General features: G+C 43.0%; 1 protein-coding gene across 2 annotated transcripts in view; it reads right to left on the bottom strand.

The window, feature by feature from the left end:
- The window catches only part of LOC117449353 (low-density lipoprotein receptor-related protein 1-like), an 89243-nt gene that overhangs the window by 39943 nt on the left and 31050 nt on the right, over positions 1 to 18250 (bottom strand). For both annotated transcript variants that reach the window (XM_034086984.2, XM_034086986.2), the window contains exons 7-28: positions 13852 to 14014; positions 12905 to 13127; positions 11546 to 11735; positions 11302 to 11445; positions 10934 to 11170; positions 10623 to 10803; positions 10067 to 10289; positions 9425 to 9614; positions 9211 to 9333; positions 8791 to 8931; positions 8332 to 8457; positions 7557 to 7673; positions 7379 to 7459; positions 7120 to 7287; positions 5810 to 5992; positions 5233 to 5430; positions 4886 to 5131; positions 4337 to 4534; positions 2959 to 3163; positions 2606 to 2770; positions 2114 to 2358; positions 1203 to 1334 (exon numbers count right to left, since the gene is read on the bottom strand). In XM_034086984.2, coding sequence (XP_033942875.1) covers positions 1203 to 1334; positions 2114 to 2358; positions 2606 to 2770; positions 2959 to 3163; positions 4337 to 4534; positions 4886 to 5131; positions 5233 to 5430; positions 5810 to 5992; positions 7120 to 7287; positions 7379 to 7459; positions 7557 to 7673; positions 8332 to 8457; positions 8791 to 8931; positions 9211 to 9333; positions 9425 to 9614; positions 10067 to 10289; positions 10623 to 10803; positions 10934 to 11170; positions 11302 to 11445; positions 11546 to 11735; positions 12905 to 13127; positions 13852 to 14014 — 3879 coding nt within the window. The remainder of the gene's footprint in view (positions 1 to 1202; positions 1335 to 2113; positions 2359 to 2605; positions 2771 to 2958; positions 3164 to 4336; positions 4535 to 4885; positions 5132 to 5232; positions 5431 to 5809; positions 5993 to 7119; positions 7288 to 7378; positions 7460 to 7556; positions 7674 to 8331; positions 8458 to 8790; positions 8932 to 9210; positions 9334 to 9424; positions 9615 to 10066; positions 10290 to 10622; positions 10804 to 10933; positions 11171 to 11301; positions 11446 to 11545; positions 11736 to 12904; positions 13128 to 13851; positions 14015 to 18250) is intronic.

The following is an 18250-nucleotide window of genomic DNA, read 5'->3' as shown; positions in this document are numbered from 1 at the left end:
AAAAATAATGTACTGAGAAAAATAAATCTCACTTGTTGCATTTTTCTAAATTATTTTTATTTTGTATACAAATTAGATTAGATTAGATTACTTTATTGTCATTACAAAAATGCAAGCACAGTGTAACGAAATGTAAGGATGGTCTAACCAGATCGCAAAACAGTCAGTTACATACACATTTATCAGAAGTATATACCAACAAAAAATGATACAAAAATAAAGGTAAATAGATGGGAAATGTATAAATAGGAATAAATACACAGATAATAATAAATAAATACAGTGAATACAGAATTGCGCTTCAGCACAGCACACGACAACAACAACTAGGCAGTATGGGACAGCGTGGGGTTCATTGTCAGCAGTCTGACTGCTGACAATGAATGCAAAAATGATGCAAATAGAGAAGTGAAAAGGGAAGAAGTCCTTTTTTTTTTAGCTTGCTTTACTTAAGACTTTTTACAACATGCTCAAGTGTTTCCCACCCATTCATAATCATTCAAATACATGGTGATTAAAAGATGAGTTAAGTCTAGGCTTTTTCTCACTGCACTAGCCTGAGCAATCAAAGGGTGAAACAAGCTGGATCCCAGTAGATAAAGCTCAAGAGTGTCAAACTGACCCGTCAGAGACATGCTGCTCTTGCTAAGGCTTCATTACATCCCGAGAGGTGAGAGGGGGGAGATAACAAATGACTTCCTCTCAGTCAAACATGCATGGTGCTCTAATCATTGTAAGTGGTCCGAGTTGAGTATAGCTGACACTCTGCTCAGCTCCCTGAAAGTTATCGTGTTGAAGGGGAATGCATCAGACACCCTCTAATCCAATTATGCTTAAATCTACACTGCTGAGATGAAGATTGTTCTGTAGAATGAGTAACATTTAGACAGACACTCACACAGATTTCCACAGATACCCCTTGAAACCCCCTCATTAAAATCACACCGCAATAAATTAGGACCTTGAGACAGAGGAGGAGTAATTAGATATTCTGTCGTAGAAAATGACAGCTTATGCCGTTGATGTCACGTTCGGGAGCTGAGCACACCATACCAGTCATGACGGTTGTGAGAATAGATTCCTAAAAACAAAGAGCCCGTGTCTTGCTACTTGCTGAATTGGATTAAATATGACGTGTGTGTGTGTTGGATGAAAGTTTTAAAAAGAAAAAATTGTAGGTGTTTGTGACCAACTGTCATTACCTTTGCATGTGCGTTTGTCAGGCTGGAGCTTCATGAGGTGAGGGCAGGCACAGGAGAAGGTCTGGTTGAAGTTTATGAGACAGAGGTGGGAGCAAGGGCCTTTACCGTCACTGGTGGCACACGGGTTAGGAGCTGAAAATATACAAAAATGTAGAGGACATTTTTGAAAAAGAGAGACACAAAAAGACAAAGGGGATGTATTTCCTTTAAGCCTCACTCTTCAGATTGCACGTGTATATATTTTCAAAACCATCTCCACAAAAAGAATAAAATAAGCATATACAATATAATATTAATCAAAGCTGATAGCTTAATGAGAGAAGATATTTTTCAGAATATCATAGTGTCTAATAGACCTCTCAATCAATCTCACTCAACTAAGCGAGAGCCCAAGAAGACCGTCTGCCAGACCGATCAAGCCAGCTTGTTGCCTCATCACTGTCATGGCCATTGGTTGCAGCTGTCAATCAACAACTCTGTGCCTCTCTGCTGGCCACTTTGTATCCCGTAGCTAGTGGCTTTTAAAGGTGGCAATCTGACAAAAAACTGCAAATATTTTTGTCATCTTGTCAATCATGTGTTTCTTCGAGATCAACAAACGACATTTAAGTCGCTGGAGGAAGGTTTTATTTCCCATCCAGCCAGTGGAAAATGCCAAAGAGTGAAGTGACTTTTTGATCAACAAGCCAGCAGGAGGTGTCCAAATTGCTGCTGGTGTGAGGAGACAACACGCCTATGCTGCTCTGAAAGGTCAGCTGCCTTTGGAGAATAGGAGTTGTGAATCAATACAGTCAATAATTAACTGTGATCTTGTTCCCCTTTGATTTAAAGCCAAACTGAGTCAGCTCTCTCACTCTGCGAGTGCATTTCTCTTTGAACTTTTATGCATATCTATCTCGTGTGCAACTTACCCTGGGGCTGTCTGGAGGGGTGATAGACCTGCAAGTCAAAGGGCTGTGTGTTGGTTCGCTGGACTACAGTGACATTGTGTCCAGTCCATTTGTTGGCTTTGGCCAGAGTGTTAGTCCTCCAGTCGGTCCAGTACACCTCGCCTCCATACATGGTAACAGCAAAGGGGTGGGACAAATACTCATGACCCCGCAACACTTCAATCAGTCCAGAACCGTCGTACTTAGCAGAGTAGATAGCATCTGACCTGGAGGAGGAATTAAGCGGAGACAAAAGTGTTACATGATATGCACCATCCTAAATGTATACATGTTTCTACTATACGAGTCTTTACTTGTATGTCATTTTACATAAGGAGTGCACATTTGCTTGTTTATTCAAACATGTATAATGACACGCAACAAAGACTAAGCAAGTGGGTGATGTAATAAGTGAGTGGGTGGATGCAGTGCAATGAGAGCACTCTGTATTCAGAGATGGCTGCCAAATGCTACCTGGCATCAATCCAGACAATGCGTCTTTCCATGTAGTCAACAGTGAGTCCGTTGGGCCAGCCACCGCTGCCTGTTTCTCTGTGGATGGTGCGTCTGCCTTCTCCGCTCATAGACGCTGCCTCGATCCTGGGAAGACTGGCATCCCAGTCGGTCCAAAATAGAATACTGCATACAGAAAATAAATCAATGTGAGGAGGGGTTCTTACAGATGTTAACAGCATCATCACATGAGAAAAGGTCAGGTTGATAATAAGTAGGTATAAGGGATATATCATTAGCTGTAAAGGTATTGGAAGTGTAAGTTTCCTAAAGGTTGATTACAGTATTATTATCCTTAGATATATGCTTCATACCCATCTCGGGGGTCCAGGGCGATGGCCCTTGGATGCTCCACCTCCCCAGCCAGCAGGGTGGTTCTCATGGTCCCATCCAGTTTGGCTACCTCGATCTGGTCCAGGTTGCTCTCCACCCAGTAGATGTTTCCTGCTATCCAGTCCACAGCCAGCCCCTCTGGTGTAGCCAGTCCATACTGGATCACCACCTCAAAACTGGTCAGGGCTGAACACAGAGAAAGGAGACTTAAAGCTAGCAGTGGTGTTTGGTACTTTATCATGCTTTTGACAAATGAAACTCAAGCTGAAAAAGGGAGCTTTGATTATTGTAATGCTCCAATTCATCTTATTTAGTATAGAGGCTTGGCTTATTTTACTTTCAACAAAAAGAGCACATTTCCATCCCGCAAATGTGGTTCGCTCACTGCAATAAAAAATAAAAACCCTGACAAACAATGAATTGTTAAAATGATTTAAACGTATTAAATCTGTCAGTGAAAGGCATGCAGTGCTGCTGTGTCTGATCTGCTCAGCGCCATTACCCAAGCTATAAGAAAACAAACATCTAACACCAGATCTCTCACTCTTTTATACTTCAGCCAGAAACGGCTCTCATGCAGACTAAGTGCAAACCAAAATGCGCGATCATCTCTGGCTCTGGGCGATGAGACAAGTTTTTCACATGGCCTTCCAGTGGTAATTAGAGGGAGAGGGATAGGCCCTCTTCACAGTTTGCTGGAGTTATGGCTGCCTTGTGTGGGTAGGAGTGTCTTTGTTGAGCTGTGAGCACTACCCAGAGTATGCCAACAACTATAGAGTTTCTGAAATGGCTTAAATAACAAGCAGCAGGAGCTGATCTACAAGTTTGTCACAGTGCCTCTGCTCTGGACTCCTGCTTTAATGGTGAAGTTGGAGGGCTGGGAACTGGAACTGCAGCTTGTTTGCCTCCTACGCTGCATCAGTGTTTTGGCTGCAGTCACGCACATCAAGTACTGAGACAAATGGGAAGAGACAAAGCCTTCCGTGTGCCCCCTAAGTGCTGTTCTGGGAACACAACCTTGATTGGCAACGAGACCTGGGGTTTTGGATAAGGAAAGGCAGACCATGACCTGGCCATTTATTCAGGGTCACAGACCGCTGACCACAGACTCTTTTTGAATAACATTTGGCTCTGGGAAATTAGAGAGTGCTCAGTGGAAGTTAATTTCTTAGAAATGCTCAGTCCAAAGCACAAATAGCACTTTATATCTCTGAATGAACAACCCATTTGACTATTTTAATTATAAAAGGAGGTAACCAAAAAAATGAACATATTACTATATAAATACTTTTTTTAATACATTTTTACTTTCTGCGTAACCTCAAATGACAGAAAGCAGTAGCTAAGTGGCTGCCTCACCTCCATTTTCAGACAGTTTCCCACGGTAGATCTTGTCCTCGACGACATCAGTCCAGTACAGAGTGCTCTCGTTGAGATGAAAGTCCAGAGCGATGGTGTTCCTGAGCCCTGGCACCAGCACACTGAACTCCCCCTTGTGAAGATCAATCCTTCTGATCTCATGGCGGTTGGAGAAGATGATAAAAGGCTTGAAGGGATCTGAGGGCAAATAAGGTGTAACCGGAAAAGTGTTAGAGTACATTTCATCTCAAAGTCCAAATTCCCAAACCCCTTGTTGGTCTTGGATAAAATCCTGTCTCTGAATTGTTTTCTTTTCCATCTGTCCCTTTCAAAGAAAAACACTGAATAACTGAAAGGGTTTGCTGCTCCCCATCTAGAATATAAACATCCTCAACACCATGATGTTGCATTTAATACCGTATACATCAGTATGGTAAGGCCTCTTCAGCCCAAGAACAATTATAGTGCTCTAAATCTCAAAGGTACAAATAATTGATTTGCATCAGTAAATACACGTTTAATGGCATAAAAGGCCCTGTTCTTAATTACCAGTGCTTTTGCAGCTCTCCATGTCCGCCTCCAGCTCCCAGCCCTCGTAGCAGGAGCACTTTACACTGGATTTCTCCTGCTCGCACTTCTGGCTACACTTGAGGTGTTTAGCGCAGAAGCTCTGGATCTGGCAGGTCTTGTTGTCGGCTCCCAGCTCCATGCCCAGGGGACAGGAGCACATGAAGCCCTCCCCAGGAATGATGCTGCAGTTGTGGCTGCAGCCACCGTTGTCTAGTGAGCACAAGTCTGCCAGGAAGAACAGGATGAAAGAGTTGGAACATATCCTACACAGGGGAGTACTATGTTTTTAACCTGGGTTGCGCTTTAAGTAAAATGTTTTTGTGTACCACAAAGTTTCTCGTCAGAACCGTCCGGACAATCGTCAGTGCCGTCACAAAGCTTCTCAGCAGGCAGACAGATGGAGTCATTGGTAGCACACATGTGGTGAGACAACTTGCACGCCAACGCCTCGCAGTTGTCCTCATCAGAGTTGTCCTCACAGTCACTGTCACCATCACACACCCATGCCTTGCTGATGCAACGAGCTGTCAATAACACAACATTAAGACTTTTATTTCAAACATATTTAACCAGATTGATGAAAACAAGTTAAAGCTTAGGTTATCAGTGGATTTGCTCAGAAATGTAAAGTGAATTACATTTTTGTAAAATTGTATTGACCCTTAAAGTCAGAACGGATTGAACTGGAGAGTCTATAAATAGAGGAAACTTGAACTATCCAATATAAATAATCCTCCTTGTCGAATAAGAAGCTACGGTCATAACTTAAACAAATTAAACAAACCATAAACAAGCTGCATGCTGCATTTGAAATTATTAGTCCTCATATGTGTCAGAGAATACAACCCTATTTGTACTAACATTAATCATCCCTAATCATCCTTAACATCTGAAGTCCCTCACCAGAGTCCCTGCAGCTGAACTTGACTGCTGGGTCACACATGTGGGTCACACCCTCGCAGTTGTTCTCATCACTCAGGTCCATACAGTCGGTGTCTCCATCACAGCGCCAGCGCATGGGAATGCACAGGCCGTCCATCCGACACTGGAACTCGTCTACATGGCAGCCACCTGGTGGACGGGTAGCTGGAGAAAAAACAGAAATACAAAGTGTTATCCAACCAAAAAGTGGAAGAGTGCCGTTTATCAAATGTCAAATAATCAATAAAATATCAGAAGAAGTCAGCAGCTGCAAAACACCTAGAGTGAAATCCTAACCAGCACAGACCACACACGCTTGGATAAAAACAAAGAGAACAAAGAATCGGCCATTATAGTCATTAATAATCTGTACGTATGCCCGGACTCTGTTTTAACCACCAAACACTGAGCCAAGCCAAACAACAATGACACACACAGCTCACTGACGGATGTCACAGGCAGATTAAAGGCCACCAACAGTGATGTGGCACAATGACTTCCCCTGATGGCAAAGGTCAGCACTTGGCTCGGCTGAGGCAGGAAATGGGCCTTTCAGCACAGGACTATAATACACAGGAGGGGAAGGCGATAGTATTGCATTTTTATTTCAGCTAATGACTTCCAGACTGCGAAAGAGCCCAAAAACACACATAGCCAGGCACAAACACACACACACAGAGCACAGATCGCTCATTAGACCAACAGGTCACGCTGGGCCCGGTTTGTGCATGCTGGGACTTGACAGCAATTGGCTGTGTGTCTGCATGGATCACACAGCGCATACAACATCAAAACACACAATAAACTCAAGCAAATGCTTCAGGCAGATGGAAGAAAAACTATAAAACCGTGCTATGACGCCGCCCCAGTCGTTACACAAATGGTCACAGTGAAACGTAATGTTCCCAAACTGCTAAATGTGGCTGCCAGCTATTTTAAACTCTAAACGTGTAAATCTGCAGCAAAGTCAAAACATCTGTGCCCTTTGCACAAGCCCAGGAAAGAGTTTAATTGTTATCTAACGACATACACAATCACATCCTGAACAGAGCAACAGAGAGGATTTTCTGTAAGAGATATCTAAAAGCCAGAGGGCAGGCAGGGGCATGGAGAGCAGATACAACGAAAAATGATCCCTTTTTCAAAAAATAAACATGTAAACAAATTGAAACACAATACAAGGTCTGATGAGAGCTTGACTCGGATACAGCTAGCGAAAGAACAAACAATGTCCCATAAATGTCCTAGACCAGAGCTATGTCCGATTGGTACATACTGTCATTGGTCCTTACCCTGGTTGGTACAGTTGGCATGAGTCTCATCACTGTAGTCTCCACAGTCATTGTCGCCGTCACAGGTCCAGTATTCTGGGATGCAGCGGCCACTGTTACACTTAAACTGGACGCTTGAGCAGGAATGGCTGCAGCCGGCTTCATCGCTGTTATCCCCACAGTCATTGTCTGTACACCAACACGTCAAATATTTCATTTTCGGTTATTGCATTGTTTTAAAATGTGCAGCTCACAAATGGAAGTCTAAGAAGAGGGTTACCGTTGTCACAGCGCCAGTTGATGTTGATGCAGCGGCCATTGGCGCAGGTGAACTGAGTCAGAGGGAAGCAGGTTGGGTAGGCTGAGGATGGTTAAAGAGAGAAAAGGTAAACATCATAACATTATTTATTGCCTTTTGGTAAAGGCGTTGCAATATGCAAGAGCAAATAAAGACTCACCACAGGAGTCTGGTTCATCTGAGCGGTCTCCACAGTCGTCGTCCAGGTCACATGTCCAGGAAATGGGGATGCAGCGCCCACTAGCACAAGGGTACTGGTTTGGTGGGCATGTGCGAGCTGGCAAGAGAACAAGGGTTAAAACAGGAAAGTGTTTTTAAAGGTTCCTCTTTCCATATCCATGACTCAACATTTACATTTGCTTTGCCTAATGGCCCTTAAATAAGATATTGACTACCTAATTCCCCATATTCTATTGCTGCAATCAGTACTTTAAATAGTTGTTACCTAAATACAATATAAATAAAATATAATACAAATATTGCTGTCTCCTTACATTATTTTGAGACACAGAGACAGCTACAAATACTGTCAGCGGAGTACTGTTGCTATGGTCCAGCCTATTCCCATAACAATGGTGTAGATCAATATTCCTGGACTGCAAATTCATGCTGGCATCCAACACACAAATCGTAACTGATTAACTCAGAACGAACAAATCCAAACATGTCTGCTTTAGTTGCAACTTGTCTGTCTGGCCAAAGTCCATTGTTTCTCTATTTAACTTTTAGTGTTTCTTTCAATCTCAACATGATGCTTTTTTACAATTATACCATTTTGAAACTATTTAAAACTATTTAAAATACTCATCATCTAACAGCAAATACCCTAGTTCCACACCAAATCAGGGATGATCAATTAATTTCTGGGGTCTTGCAAACCAATAGCCAAACTGTAATACTCCTTGAGCTACAAGGACCTCCATGTTTGTTTATACCAGAGCAGGTGGAGTTGGATTCATCTTCATCATTGCCGCAGTCATTGTCTCCATCGCAGAGCCATCGCAGGGGGATACAGCGGTTGTTCTGGCATTTGAATCGGTCAGCTGGGCAGGTGTGCTGGTCTGGGAAAGGAAAATAATAATCTTCAAGCCACCTGGTTAATAAACGTTTTCTGTTTTGGATATAATATAAAGCCGGTTTAATCATCTTCGCCCTTTAAATGTCACTTTTAATCAAGAGAGAAGAGAAAACAACGTCCAAGAAAAATATGAGTCCTTGTTTCTAACTATCACCTGGCAAAGAGCTTGCGAGTGAAATTACACATTACGCTGCATGGAAAGAGACAATCTCGGAAAATGTAGCTTGGTTGGTTCTCGTGAGATAAGGCCCTAAAACACAGATTTTGTTTATATATGCGTTGCTGTGTAACTATGACAATGACATGGCACGCTTACGGCAGAGATCATGGGCCTCATCGCTGTTGTCCAGACAATCGTTGTCCCCGTCACACTTCCAGCGCTCTTGGATGCAGCGGTTGTTCTTGCAGGCAAACTCCCCGGGCTGGCACTGAGGCGGGGGCACGTAGGAGGGGTTGGCTGGAGATGAGATCAGGGGCAGGGGGAGAAACAGATGGGCCATTTAGACAAGAGCCGAGCACCAAAACAAAGCCTCGGTGAGGTCAGCTTTCAGCTCTCTTAAGGTAGCTAAATATTACTGGAGGTCTTTTAAACTTCTCTCCAGATTTCCCAAACACAGTGGACTTTAGTTTAGCAAATGGAAAGTGCAGCCTAGCATTCTTTAACAGTCTTAACTCCTGCTGAGTATTGACTTTTCCTTAACCCTCCTAATTAATGTTTGGTGAAGCCGCTAAGTACCTCCGCAGGTGACATTATCTCCATCCAGGATTTGATCGTCAGCACAGCCACAGGACCTGCCGTCGGGAATAGCAAGGCACAGACTGCTGCAGCCACCGTTGTTAATTCGACACTTATTGGAACCTACAAGAAAATAAATAAAATAAGAACATATTATCATCGCATTGTATTTATCAGAAACTGTTGACGTGAAAAGGATAAAAGGGAGCTATACCTTGCTGCTGGTGTGCATCATACACTCTTATCTCAAAGATAGGGGGCCTCTCGTTGCGGAGGAGGGTGACGATCTTAGTGACTTGGTCCAGTTTGTAGATGCTGCCGCCACGGTACTCATTCCAAAAAAGAAATTGTTTGTAATGACATAATCCAAAGGCGTGGTTAAGCTCCTGTCCCTCGTAGACCACCTGATGAGTGAGGAAACATATAGGTGTTAGATCTCCAGTTATGTTTTTAAATAGTAAGATAAAATGTACTTTAATGATCCAAATTTGGGGTTATTGTTCGTCCCAGCACCATAGATAAGACATTGCACATGAATTAGAAGTAAATAAAAAGATGAATGGACTGCGCTATTATCAGGCCTTTATACCTCCAAGCGCTTTAACAAACTACAAAGGATTCACCACATTCACATGAATACATATCAATGCAACTTGCTCTAGGAAACTAACATTCATACACAAGGATTGCCCAAGGATACATCGACATGTTGACTGCATGGGGTGGGATTAAACCCACAACCTTCTGGTTGAAAGACAACTGCTCTCCCTCGCAGCCAGTCGCCCAAGTAGTATCTCTAAAATGATTTGTATACACAGAAATACATCAAAGTCGAAACATTAAAAGCATTACCAACCTTTCTCTCAGTGGTGTTGAGGTAAACCAACTCAATACGGTCGTAATAAGCATCCACCCAGTACAGGATGCCCTGGGGAATGTCCAGACTCAGGCCATTGGGCCACAGCACTGTCTTGCTCGTCAGGAAAACTTGGTGATGTGAGCCATCCATCCAAGCTTTCTTGATCTTTCCTCTGTTGCTCTCAGTGGGGTCCTCCTCCCAGTCAGTCCAGTACATCCATCTGGCACACATTCAGAAGTAGAGTAAGATAAGACAATTCTGTCAGAGCTAGTGCAGTCAAAATGTAGCTTTTAAGTTTCCATGCCCTTTGAAACGTCAACCAACACAAACAATAGGGAGTTTCTAAAAATCCTGTGAAAGCTGATCAGCTCCCACAGACGCATCAATGTAACAAATGGGCTAAACATCTACAATGCAGGCGGCCCACACAGCTGCAAGACACAAACCACATTCGGACATGCGGCTACACCCAAACATTAAAAACTTCAACAAAACATTTATGAGAAAATAACACCTATTTAAGATGGAAATACCCTCCCCTTTAGTGTCTCACCCATTCTGGGGGTCCACCACAATGGCACGAGGATGGCTCATCTTTCCCTCAATGAGCGTCTTGCGGGTCTGAGAAGCCTTCTCCAGCCTGGCAACGCTGATAGTCTTTTTAGGCCCATCATCTGTCCAGTAGAGATTACCCCCCATCCAGTCTACTGCTATCCCCTCTACTGTGTGAATACCTGAGATAAGCCAAAGAAGCCGGTGTGAGAAGAAATTAGCTGGCAAATTCAGATTGACTATCAAGAGGATAAAATAAAAAGATTGTGATTTAACTCTTTAAATTCCAGGATTTGGTAAGAAAGTGCTTACCTTCTTTGAGTATAGTGTCTCTCTCTGTGCCATCTATCTTCTGCCGGCCAATAATGTAGCTGGTGGCATCAGCAAAGTAGATGTATTCACTAAGTGCGTGGAAATCCAGAGCTCGAGGGTTCATGAGGTTCTCAATGGGAATCATGTACTCATCAGGCACCTTAGCGTTCATGTCCATGCCTCTGATGATTCCAGGACGACCTTTACCGTACACCAAGAACAACTCGTGGTCTGGTTCTGCACGACAAAGAAAACACTTGCAATGAAAAACTGTCATTACTTCTGCCAGCGATTGTGTAACCACCTTCATTGCTGAAACTAATGGGATGGGGTTCATTTTTGTCAAACTATATATTTTGTAAACGTACTCTTGCAGGACTTTCCATCGCTGCCCAGGCTGAATCCAGAGCGACAGCGGCATGTACGGATTTTGTGGCTGTTGCTCAGCAGACAGATATCAGAGCAACCTCCAGCCTTCCCAAACTGATCCAGGGCACACGCATGGCTGCGCACTAAGCCAGGAGAGAGGGGCACAAAACCAGCCGTCATGCCATGTTGACTAATCGACGGAAATGGATTAGGTGAGTAAGGAGTCAAGCTAAGAGCCTGTACCTTGGGGTTGGCGCCTCTGGTGGTACACGTGCAGCGCGGTCCCCCGATCGACCCGGGTCACCACTTGGAAGTCGGAGCTGTTGAAGCGGTTCACTCGGATCACACTGGTCTTTGAGTTGAGGTGGCTTTCGTCTGAGTTAGTGGCATACAGGTAGTTCTCAAATACAGTCAGCCCGTACAGGTGCTCAATCTGAAAAAGACCATAACGCAACAAAATAAATTAAACGTTTGTTTTGGTTTGCTTTTGAAAATACAGACCTCTAGACCCCGATAGTGTGATGTAACCCTGCCTTTGTTAGCCCTACATTCCTAAATATGTATACACGTATGCACATACTGTTGGAGCATCTAAATGTGTATACGATTGCATAGATGTGTGTGCAAGTACGTATTGTATCTTTGTATAATGTTTTCTACAACATAGTAAGTATTTCTCTTTACCCAGGATGACCATGTCTGCCTTCATATTGTTTGTCTGTTCATTATTGTAACAAAAACGAAAAACAATAAAAAATAAATAAAATCCAGACCTCTGTAAAAAAGCTTGAAGTGCAAAGGACTAATGGCTCTTGTTATAGTTTGTGGAGACTATTCCATCTTGAATGCTGTTTGTCAATTTCTGCATAATGAAACTTTCTTAAACTATTAATCGTGATAAAATAAATCTTAAAAGTTTCTCAAGATGTGAATAGATCTCTGGCAGACAGAGACAGACACATATAGACATGGACAGAGAAACAGAAAGAGTTTGTGTAAACTTGGCACAGGGCAGCATGATGGCTCCTCTTCCCTCCTGCTGTTAAACAGAGAGCTTTTACTTTTAAAGGGTCGATTCTGTGCAGCTCTCCTCGACAGTCAGACAGATGTATGGGCCGGGATCAAATTACCTCCTCTACCTCTCTCACAAGCACCATCTCTGCAGTCCTGATTTCATTATGATCATTACTCTAGTTACGTTTTAGCCAAGCTTCACTAGGGCCAGACTAATGTGTTAAGAGAGGCACTAAGCAGGAACATCACACACTCTTTTAGTAAGATTAATCAGGCAATAAAAAGGACTACCAAGGAGATAGAAGGCGGGTTCTGTTTGCCTTAATGCTGGGAGGCAACTGGAAAACATTGCCGTCTCTCAAGCTGATATTAAATCAATGATGATACAGATTCGGAAAACAGATGTTTTGTGTTAACGAAGGAACATCTGAAGTTAGTTAAGACGTCAGGCTATTGCGGTTTGGTTTAACCTTTAAAAGAGGGCTGAACAATCAGAAGTCTATATCCTTGGCTGCATCTCTGTGTATGTTTGGATGTACTTGGTATTTAAATGAGTTGAAACCCATCCAAACATCCTTTCAACCTCACCAGCAGGCCCTGGATGATGGTGTGTCGGTTCTTTCCCTCGTAATCGACCACTTCGATGTAGTCCAGGTAGGCGTCAGCCCAGTACACCAACCGGTTGACCAGGTCCAGTGTGATGCCATGAGGGAAGACGATCTTGGTGTCCACCAGCTTTGTGCGGTTCTGGCCATCCATGTCACAGCGCTCCACCCTGGGCGTAGACCCGTAGTCTGTGAAGAACACTTTGCTGTAGCAGAAAAGAGGAGCGAAAAGGAAGAGGCAGTTCATTAATGGTCAATTGACAGAAAATGTATTTTTTACTAGTGAGAGAACGAACCGACTTAAAGTAGCAATATTGATGTAGCTCATCACTATGAAGTGAATGTTGATTGCACAGTTTATTGGCTATAAAATAATGACACCCTGCGCTGTTGGTAGAGGAGCTTTGAACTGAGATTACTCTGGGCTGCACTGGGAATGACTTACAATATCATATACAGTATATGAATTTATTTCTTGCTTTCTCCCTTAAGTTCTGGATAAGGTTAATTTATGGAGGGTTTTAAACGTTTATATAGCCACTTTAAGCAATTGGATGACTGCTATTTTACTTCATCATTTTGACTTGGCACAACACCAATGACCACAACAGAGATGGCTGTATGAGTCAGTGAAATGGATTCAAAAGGATTTCCAGAAGAATTGAAACAAAGAAGTGATACTTAAGAAAAGGGAACTACATTCAGCAACTTGTCGGTATCAGGAACCTGAAACAGCAAACATGCAAGTGTGTGTGTGTGTGGTGCACAAGTATCCGTCTTAGTTTCCATCTGGAGTAAGCACTTTGATTTTCCACCGCCTGCTTGGTCAGCACGTCGTCTGAACATAGGACAGCATTTTCCTCTCAAATGATGCTAAAACCGTACTGAGGGTACTTTCTTAGGTCAAGAAGAGCTGAGGGAAGTACAGACCCCATTGCCGGGTCCAAGGCGATGCCTTTAGGGTTGTACAGCTCTTGGTCCAGCAGGGTCACACATGTCTGGCCGTTCTTGTTGCAGACAAACACCCGGTCGTCCACGTCATCCACAAAGTAGAAGTTTCCGGTCAGCCAATCGATAGCCATCTTCTCCACATCTGAGGGATGCAGAGGAGAGAAAGTTGAGTACAGGACAGAAGAATTTAAAAAGAAAAAACAGAGACTCTTGGAGTATAGTCGTAACTCTTGGTCATAATCCAGCCTCATTTCAAACCCCCTCACTTCATGATGCCATGACCCTCTCTCTCCTCAAGAGTGCCCATACTCTTGAAAAACAAAATAACAGCGCTGAACTAATAAGAGCCATCATCTTCATGTACTGCCGGGTCCAACAGGCTGTCCATTGCCAGCACTCCACTTGTCTTTGATTAAGGCAAGCAGGGCAGGGGGGAGGTAAAGAAAAACTCAAGTGACTGATAAAGAGTGAGAGGTGAAGGCCTGCACTTTTCGAAGCTGAACTCCTTTCAGTGGATTTGAGAAATAACAAATAACTGCTGTAAGAGGAGAGATTCTCTTGAAGAATTTTTGATTTTTGATTAATTTAAGAACATACTGTATTGTGAAATTCTTAGATAGTGTATGCATGGCTCACTTATTGTAACTACTTAAGACTTACATGGTAGTAGTTTTAGTAGTAGTAGTTAGTAGTAGTAGTAGTAGCAGTAGTAGCAGTAGTAGTAGTAGTGTGCCTACTAGGGATGCTCTGATCGATCGGCCGATATTCACTCTCTGCCGATCGATCGGTGCTCTCTATAAAGGCTGATCGGGAGAGCCGATCACATGACGTAAAATACATGACACTTTTCTCTGTGCATATATGTTAAAACAAGTACAATTACAATAAGCATATGTGTGTGACCATAAATGGAAAACCAAACAACAAAAAGTGACTAGGCAAAGTATGAATAGCATAAATGAGAACCACAATGGAAATAAGCCTTCATTGTTTGTGAGTGCAATGCAGTCTTGTATTTATTTTTGGAATATTGAATTCAATACATTCAAATCAATTAATAAATACAAATGTCTCTCAAAATTACTGGAGGGATGAACAATTAGGAAGGAAATGTAATAACAAAAACCAAAAAAAAAAAGATGTTGCCATGGCAGCACAAAAACATGACACATGCAGCTATGAAATGCTACCGATCAACTTGAAGATAGGTCAAAGTGCCCAAAAAATACTATTGCAACATTTGTGATAAAGGAACTTGAAATGTTATTTCCCCACTGCTTACTAAGGCAACTTTGAAAGAGGAAGATGTGCTGATGGGGACTTGTTTCAGACATACCCCCAGCATTGGGAGGATTGAAGTGTTAAGTTAACATTGGAAATATGTCCCCCTCTCTGAGAACCTCTGTCCTGTAGGAGACTGGGTACAGAAATCCCCAACCACAGGGAGACCCTGCTAAGAAGATACGTCCAGCCTTGTGTTTTAACAGCTGCCACCACACTTCCTTTCAAAGCAGAACACTGTATACACACATACACATCACACAGGCTCGCTACTCACACATAACGTATCAAAGTGACCACACGTGTCTCTCCAGGTAATCCAAGCAACAACTTTGATGTTGGGGTACATGATTGAGTTCTAACAACATTGACAGGGAGCCTCAGTCAAATCGTCCTAGGGCTGTGACCATTCATAAAGAAAACATCTGCGCTGGAGCCTCCCCAACAATGACAACCATGCTGCTTAAAGACAGAGCCAAAGCAAGCTTCACAAAAGAGCAAACACATCTGGGCCTAATGTAAAATCCCCCACCCCATCCACCAAACATACACAGAGCTTCAAAAGACTTGCCTCACATGGGACTTACAGTATGCCTGGTGCTAGAATATAAACAGTTCCGAGGAGAAAATGGGAAACCATGAAGGATGGGGTTGAGGCACTGTTCGACAGAAAGATAATCATAGCGAAATAAATCTGTATAAGAACATTTAACGGTGTGCCTGGAGGCGGGACATAATATATTGACAGTTGGCAAAGGACTTGGATATCTAACGTTTAAAAAAAGGGAGGTAACTGTAAATGCACGGGGCAATTAAAAACTCATAGTCAAAGGAACAGAGGGAGGGAGTTAAAACCAGTCCAAGATGTTTCATAAACAACAGAACCACGATTCTGACAATGGGGGGAAGTTTGTCATGGAGTTGACAGGGACAGTGATACTCCCTTTGGCATCAGCTCTGAAACCACACTCCTTTAAAGAAATCCAGCTGGAAGCCTGTCTGGACAAAGCATTGATTCGAGTCATATACAGAGTAGCGGAGCCAGTTATGCAACAGTTTCTATTGCGTTGTGCAACAGCCTAAATCTAGTAGACCCCCTTATCCAGAGCCAGCCAGTCTGTTGACATGCTCACTTACTCAGATTCTGGAAAGTGGTACGTTTGCTGGGAAACTGAATGAACCCACCCCTTTCTCCTCATCCAACCACCCTGCCCTCACAACCCCATTTCGCTTCCTGCCCTTAACACCTAACACTACTCTGAGAAAACGTTTCGCAAACTGAGGGGGTCTTACTGGCAACAACAAACATGCTTTCTGCCAAAATAGCATAGGTATTTAAATACAGGGCTGCAGCCTTTGAGTTCGTCAACCTAGTCACCCAGCAGCACCTAGACTCGGGAATAGCATCTTAAAATGTGTACATGAATGTCATTTCCTCTGTTTGCATGTCAGTGCACGTATTCCTTTATTTACATTTTAGCGCAAAGCAGAAAATAATCTTCATCATGCTGCTTTCATAATCCTCCCCGTGCCAAGAGTATCCTATGCATCTGTGCAAAAAAACCCTCTTTGACCTCTCATAAGCAGAGTTTCAGAGTGAAGCCATTATGATTTTCCATAAGGATCTGACATATGAACTCCATTTAAGAGGCTATAATTCCTAACAGTTATGCCATTGGCAAATCCCCATCTGCTGCAAGTGGAAAAGAGAGGTTATTGGCTGGAAAGGAAGACCGGATGGCCAGGGCTAATGTGACATAATTCCACCCATGACTAAAAACTATTGATAAGAAATAATGGGTTAAACACATGTCCTCTAAGTCAGAAAATCATGCTCTATTTGGATAATGTCGTACATTGAAGTCTAACACATTAGTATTTAGTACAAATAAAATACAGTAAACTCTGATTCTGATAAGACTGAATGCCTTGGAGGATTTTTCCCAATAAACTATACATTAATAATCAGATCTTGACTGATATATAGACATTTCTGTTCACTGATTTATTCTGGAAAAAACCCTGAAGAACAAAGGCTAGGAAGAAGGAGGTATGAACGATGGGCAGTGGGACACGGGGGGGTTGGTCCCTGCTGAGGAGTTCCGCTCTGAGGGTGAAAAGGATGGGATGAGTAGGCTCTGCACTCCTTTTATCTTCCCAGTCAGAGACTCACACATACAGACAGAGCGGGCCACATCTGGAACCCTCGTCCACTTATCTGCCCGGCTCCCAGAAGCTATAAATCAGCCTGTGTGTGTGAACCCTGCACCAACCCCCACTTGCCTTCATCCATATCCATCTAAGGCCAATCCCTAGGTTTGCCCTAGGAGAGCACCTGAGCCCCACTCGTTATAAAACACCAAATAGGGCAGACAAAGAGCCCACGCTGGCCCCATTTATGAAATCAGAAATGTTTTGAAAGAGCAAGCTAATGCTCAAGAAAAACATGGCAAATGGGTTGTTCAAGACCTGCAGCATTTTAAAGCGAATGACGACAATGGAAATCATACAGTAAAAGCAGTAGATTGCCTTTTGACCCAGACCAGATAACAGAGGTTTTTGTTTGCTCTTTATCACGGTGGAAAGGCCAGACTGATGCAACTTTCAAATGACGAGTCAGCCAACATACAAGGAGAGCCTCTTGTCTGTTTGCTCCCTGATTGACTGCAGACAGGGTTTTCCCAGTGTTTCATAGTGGCGGTACACCTTTTCTAAATTCTTCAAATAACATCTCAATAGATTTTTATGAAACAAAACAAACTTCCAGGAAACAATGTGAACGGTGCCATGTCATACAGGAAAGCACCGTCATTTAATGAGTGTTTATTGTTCTTAGACACAAGACAAGATGTAACAAGATCTTGGTGGCTTACCAACACTAAACAATTTCCGGGCAGAAACCCTTTCCAGAAAACCCTAACTGTACGCCAAAGCCAAGCAAAGAGCCGTCGGAAAGTCAATACGCCCGACACAGCTCACTAGGCTAGCCATATCCTAGATTGATTAGGAAATCAATTACCCAATTGTTTTCCAAACTGCACTTTCTAATACAAACATTTGATAAGATACAACTTAAATGTATAAGCAACTGCCTATT

Source organism: Pseudochaenichthys georgianus, chromosome 7 (assembly GCF_902827115.2).
Source record: "Pseudochaenichthys georgianus chromosome 7, fPseGeo1.2, whole genome shotgun sequence".
NCBI lineage: Eukaryota > Metazoa > Chordata > Actinopteri > Perciformes > Channichthyidae > Pseudochaenichthys > Pseudochaenichthys georgianus.
The sequence above is the reverse complement of the archived record's forward strand: the minus strand, read 5'-3'. Positions and strand labels throughout refer to the sequence as shown.